This window comes from Syngnathoides biaculeatus, chromosome 23 (genome assembly GCF_019802595.1).
Source record: "Syngnathoides biaculeatus isolate LvHL_M chromosome 23, ASM1980259v1, whole genome shotgun sequence".
In the NCBI taxonomy this organism is placed as follows: Eukaryota; Metazoa; Chordata; class Actinopteri; order Syngnathiformes; family Syngnathidae; genus Syngnathoides; species Syngnathoides biaculeatus.
The window spans coordinates 9,609,360-9,615,359 of record NC_084662.1 but is presented as its reverse complement, the minus strand read 5'-3'; the positions used below and the strand labels follow the sequence as shown (position 1 = coordinate 9,615,359).

General features: G+C 43.2%; 1 protein-coding gene across 5 annotated transcripts; it reads left to right on the top strand.

Annotated features, from left to right (window-relative positions):
- The first annotated feature begins 1,341 nt into the window (after positions 1–1,341).
- LOC133496328 (echinoderm microtubule-associated protein-like 1) lies at positions 1,342–5,921 on the top strand. Of its 5 annotated transcripts, none has more exons than XM_061811752.1 (7): positions 1,343–1,758; positions 3,231–3,422; positions 3,639–3,765; positions 3,846–3,947; positions 4,379–4,407; positions 4,492–4,518; positions 4,721–4,909. In XM_061811752.1, exons 1-7 carry the CDS (start codon positions 1,581–1,583, stop codon positions 4,759–4,761), a joined length of 696 nt encoding a protein of 231 aa, XP_061667736.1. In that variant the 5' UTR covers positions 1,343–1,580; the 3' UTR covers positions 4,762–4,909. The 5 variants fall into 5 exon arrangements, with proteins under 5 accessions (XP_061667737.1, XP_061667738.1, XP_061667736.1 ...); XM_061811750.1 differs by having other exon boundaries at positions 1,345–1,758; positions 4,710–5,921; XM_061811751.1 differs by lacking the exon at positions 1,343–1,758 and adding an exon at positions 1,768–1,943 and having other exon boundaries at positions 4,710–5,921.
- Positions 5,922–6,000: the final 79 nt, after the last annotated feature.

Sequence of the window (6,000 nt, the reverse complement as noted above, 5' to 3'; positions counted from 1 at the left end):
CACCGAACACCATATTTAGAATAACCCGACGCTCATGTGAAGGACAGAAAAATCTATTTGCGATCAGAGATGAAAAATACTGCAGATGGTTCTCAAAAGGGTTATTCGGATTAAAACGCATCAGAAGGTGCGCGTATGAAATGTTTCCAAAGTTCTCCTGAAACGGTGCATCTTTTGAAATGTACAACTTCGATTATGCGTGTGTTGACATATATTTGCACGAGAGGCATTCAGGGAGCGCGCGCTCTTTTTACGTCTGAGAGGGAGCTACGGGCTGCTAATTCCCTTTTACAGGAGTGGGATTATGTGCTATTCTAATCCCAATCCCCATATGGGGTGTGTGTGTGTGTGTGTGTGTGTGGGAGGGGGCGGGGGTGGGGGGGGGTCGTGGCGTGGCGATGTCTTCCGGTTCAAGATTAGTTTTTCCTAAAATGAAATTAAATGAAATGGCCTTAATCTGTTGCAGCCTTTCAAAGAATACCATCCATCCATCCATTTTCTTAGCCGCTTATCCTCACAAGGGTCGCGGGAGTGCTGGAGCCTGTCCCAGCTATCAACGGGCAGGAGTCAGGGTACAACCTGAACTGGTTTCCAGCCAATCGCAGGGCACCAAAGGACAGACAATAGTCGCACTCACGATCACACCTGGGGGCAATTCACAGTTTCCAGTGAATGTTTTTTTCTTTTTGGGATGTGGGAAAAAAACGGAGTCCCCGGAGAAAACCCAGACAGGCATGGGGAGAATCTGCAAATTCCAGACAGGGCGGGGGGCGGGGGTGAGATTTGAACCGCTTTTGTCAGAACTGTTAGGCCAACACTCTAACCAGTTGCTGAACCATGATGCACGATGCAATAATATTCTTTTTTTATTCATAGATGGTAAGGAATCCATTCCGAGGTGCGAGTATAGTTATATTGTCTGTCAACATATTTTTCTGCTGCCGTTTGTGTTCAAATATCTGTTTCCTAAAAATGTAACTCCGCAACAGAGATGCTATTTGTTAGCCCATCGATGCTGTTTCCTATTTTGCGTTAGCATCAAGCTAATCGGTGCATTCTCATTGTTTTAGCTATTTGAGATTGAATTGTATTTGTTTTATGTTTAGTTTGATCGCAAACTCCAACTGCGAGGGGCATTAAACACTCACAAAAACCACTTGTTAAAATTCTGATGACAAGTGAAAACATCGAGGCTATTAGAGCTCCAGGTTGTCCCGGTCTGAAACTGAATCCATTCTTGCTCCAAGGATGTGTTGCAAATCCCTCCTCCTCTTCCTCCCCATGAAGATGTCCCAAAAAAAGTCTCAATTTCTGTCAGTGACATAAGGTTTATGCGAGAGGCCAGTGGGGCGGGGTCAAAGAGGCTCAGTCTGGGAGATTATCATTGTACCCCCTGACACACATACACACAACAATTCAGGCTGATTTGGACCACCGCTGAGGTTTTAAACACGGAACGAAGGGCTTTAAAGCGTCGGAGCATCCCGGTCGTGCCGTCAGTCGCCGCGGAAACCGGAACTGGCTCTGCATCGGGAGACGCGGATGCGGCGAGGTGGACCCAACGCTTGCGTCTGTGGAGGATGGAGGGCGACTGGGACCGTCTGAGAGGATCCAGAGGAGGCGCCAGGGGGACGGAGAGAGTGTGCTCTCGCGAGGAGAGGAAGAGGAGGAAGTCGGCCAAACTGGCCGAGGAGGCTCCGGCGGCCGCGCAGAAGTTCCATCGCGACTTTTCGTCGTCGGCGTCCAGCGGCTCGCATGGTAGACCGCCGCTTTTCTGTTGTCACCCGGACTTTTGTTTACCGTCCCGTGTGTCCAGCTTTGCTCTGACCTCATTTGGTTTTGTCCGATTCTCGTGCGTGAGGCGGGAAGGGGGTTGCAAAAGCTTAGTCTTAATGCTCACCAAAGGAAAAACATGGATTTTTTTTTTTATCTATTCATATCCGGTTAGTACTGTATTATCATTTATTTTTAAATGATTTATTCCGAATGATTTTTTTTCTTTAAAAAAAAATCATTTTTTTCAAGTACTCTGGCTTCCTCCCACATTCCAAAAAACAAAACAAAACAAAACAGGGATTGTAGGTTAATTGAAGATGCTAAAATGCGCGTTAGTATTTGTTTGACGATACTTGTGTCGATACGCGTGTCGATACTTGTATATGCGCTACGGCTGACTTGTTACAATAGCCTCCAGTTTACCGGTGATACCTAACAACGAAAAGTGCGATGGAATATGGATGGCTGGATATTAAAAAGTCGTGATTCTCAAAAGTGTGGTACAGGGACCACTCGTGCTACGTGGGCTCCCTCTAGCGGTACACAGAAGAAGCAGAATGAAATACAAATGAAATTTACATTTCCCATATGAAATACAAACAAATGTGAGAATGAGTTTATATTTAATATCCAGTCAAGGTTTTTTTTTCTATTTTTTATGTAGAGTATATTTCATGCTTTCAAAATACACCACATTTAACTGCAATCCTGTTGTATTATTTGAAGTGGTACTTGGTGGAAAAAGTTATAGAACCACTGAGAATTCATTTTTGACGATCAAAATTTATTTTACTTAATCATAACTTAACTTTTTGATTTCCGTTTCATTGGTAATCAAGAAACAGTGGACTTTAATTTTAAAACCATCAAATTTGTTTTACATACCATGTAAATAAAATTCATTATTCTTGATATGAAATTCTGTCATAGTAATAGTTTGTTTTTATGGACATTAAGGATCATGTGGTAATTTGTATTGAAATTTGATAATACCTGATATTTTTCTTTTGAAAGATAAAAATTACTGTACTGACTTGTTGATTAACATTTTTCTTTATTGTCTTTGAAATCCATTTCGTATTGTTAAAAAGCAAATGACACATTTGATATTCTTTAAGACCTTTGAGAGAGATGGCTTTTTCCTATTGCAGAGCATATCACAATGACATTGTTTATTCATCAATTTATATGATCACTGTATGTTTATTATATATATTGATTCATAGTTCACAGAGCTAATTTTTTTCTCATGAATATTAGGGAATGCAATTGCACAGTTGTACACAAGAAGTGTCCGCTGACACGGTGACAAATCCGTGTGCTTAATCGTGAGACCTGATACAAACAAGCCGGCGAGATTTTGCATAACGAACGCTGACAACATGGTGTCATTTGTTTGCCACCCCCCCCCCACCTCCCACCCCGTGCCCCCCCCATCCCCCCTCCCCTCACAGACGGTCGCAGCTCGGCGGCCAGCAACTTGGACGTGGCCGACCGGCTCACCTACCTGGAGCAGAGGATGCAGATGCAGGAGGACGAGATCCACCTGCTGAAGATGACCCTGGCCGACGTCCTCAAGAGACTCAACCTCTCCGAGGAGCTCCAGGCCGCCGCCGCGTCGGGCAGGAGGACGTCGGGCACTAGAGGTTGGCAAAGAGCTGCGTTAACTGAGCCATCAGTTTTGTTCATCGGCCTGTACGTACAAAAATATTAAACTAAGGTAGAGGGCAACGATTAATCGTGTTTATGTGAGGTGTAAACCTCCATTTTAAAAAGCAAATGTGGTTCAATAAGACTAAAAATGTGAAAATTACAGTGGTTAAAGAAATCCAATTTTTATGAATTTTGGTGTCCTCCCCCAGGGAGGCCCATCTCGTTGGGTCTGCCCCCGAGAGCACCCATGGGGTCCTCAGGGGTCATCTTCAGGAAGAGCTCCACGCTGCCACCTGGAGCTACCTGCAGGAACTACAGCCCGACGCCCCCTCGCTGGTGAAAAGGATATCACGATAATTTCAAGAGAAATGAATTGGAGTTGGGAACAAAGAAGTCCTTACTTGTTGTGTCTTTAGTGGCGTCAGGAGCCCGGTGGGAAGCGTGAAGGACAGTCCATGCAAGACCTCTAAAACGCGGCCGTCCTCGTCGGCGTCGTCCTGTACGAGCGCACAAGAAGGGTAAGAATGCGTCTTCATTCCACGTTGGCAAACATAAGAAATAAGACCGAACAGGAGAGCAATGATGAGTAACGAGGAAATCAACAGTTGGGCTAGTAAAGAGCCTTGAGGTACACCTTGGTTAAATACAAAGAGAAAATTAACCTTGGCTTCAAACCCTGTTTTGAAACCCCAGCCTTGGCTTCAAATTCTATTTTATCTATATAGCTACAATATTTATCTATATAAAATTCCTTCACCCAGTTTTATTTATTATGATCTGATTTGTGTTTCTTCCGGTTTATAAAAATCTCATAAATATAATAAATATATAAATATCGGTGTGTAATATTTTTAATCGCTTGCCTCTTTGTGGGTGAATTTGCTGTACGCCCTTGTTAATACAAAAAATATGACAATATTTTCTCCTGTTTTGTTGCCAAACGGAGCAGCAGATCCAAGGAGGGACCTGTGAGTTTTGGTAAAAGATTTGAATTTCAGTTTTCATTTCTTGAAGCAGTCTTTTCATGGGGGACTGAATATAACGCATGTTTTTACCCCATAGGCACGAGGCGAGTAACGCACAGCAAAGGTAGGATCTGCCCCCGATGACCTCGCTACGCTTCCTAGTGCTGAGTCTAGTGTTTGAGTTGGGTTTCTGTGTCCACCCTACATTTTTTTTTTCCACATCTCACCATGACTTCTCTCCCTCGACTCTTACATGCCCCGCCTTTCCCCTTCACCACCATCCGGCCCCCCTCCCCATCTCACCACTTGACTTAGTGACTATGCAGATCTATCTGAGCCCCCTCGCAAGAAAGACTGGGTTTTCTGAGACCGCCGCAACCTCGGCACCGACTGTCCCTGCAGCCGGCGGCAGGGGTGCCAACCTGCAGGCGAGGGGTGCGACTAAATCTGATGCGAGGAGGAAGAGCCCCTCATTCATGATGAATCTCCAGAAGACCGGCACCAATGTCACCAGTCAGCAGAACACGCAGAAGGATGCTAACAGCTACAAAAGCCCCCAAAAGTCCTCCAGCCAGTACTTTCAAATTTGTTACTGACTAGCAAGTAACAACGTCGACATTTTGTTATTTTACCTTTTGATTGTCATTGCTTTGGACAGCTTTTGGCTTATTTGTTGTTTTCCCATATTCCCGCGAATAGTAGCCGTCGAGCAAATAGTGGTAGCTCTAGTAGTGAGCCTTGAGGAACGCCACAGTTACAGAGTTCGTTTAACCTAAGCTTCAAACTCAAATTTTAAAGAAACAGTGTCTCGTTTGTCACTCTAATGTGAAACTCTATCCCATTTTTGGAGCACAAAGCTCCAATTCTGGCTTCAAATCATGATTTATTGCTCCAGATCTTTTGGAAACGAAAACCGAGCTATGAATTCAATTGGAATCAGAACCTTAGTTTGAAATTAAAAACCCAACTTCAAAAACAAGCCCTTGTTACTCAATTGTTGGGAGGGGAAAACGTCTACCGGGCGGGTGGTGGGGCCTTTATTTTTATACATTTTGAAATTATCTATATTTTTTGTCACCCAATATGGTTCAACAGGATCATATCATAATCACTAAAGCCGCAATTTCCTAAGAGCAGACTTTAGATTCACCCATGACATTGTGTACTTCATAGGGTGCTGCTGTTTTGGTTAGCAACTGAGTTCCAACGGTGTCAATTAACCCTTGACAACGACAATTATCTCTAGAATCCAAAGATTTATTTTTTTTTTACTTGGAGACGTTTAGATTTATGGCCACTTTTTGATGAAATATGGTATTTTCCCTTAGTATGGAATAGGTTTTCTCACATGCTGTTATTATTATTATTATTATTACCTTCATATTGTTATTGTTTTGGGGGAGTGTGTGTAATGGCACTGATTGTGTCTGCTGTTTGTAGCTGTATTTCCGCAATGTGCATTGTGAACACATACAGTACAGTATGTACTAGAATGTAAGATGTTGTGGAGTGAAACAATAAATTAACTTGTGCTGTGATGTCTGGTTATTCCGTAGATTGATTAGACTAGTCTAACAAAACCTAAAACATAATTATGTACACCTAA

What these genes read in the sequence shown, in the direction of transcription:
- LOC133496328 (XM_061811750.1), top strand. Translation starts at nt 1,581, where the DNA reads ATGGAGGGCGACTGGGACCGTCTGAGAGGATCCAGAGGAGGCGCCAGG. An exon ending in GAGGACGTCGGGCACTAGAG is followed by an intron (nt 3,423 to 3,638) that starts GTTGGCAAAGAG and finishes GTCCTCCCCCAG; the next exon opens with GGAGGCCCATCTCGTTGGGT. An exon ending in TGTACGAGCGCACAAGAAGG is followed by an intron (nt 3,948 to 4,378) that starts GTAAGAATGCGT and finishes CAAACGGAGCAG; the next exon opens with CAGATCCAAGGAGGGACCTG.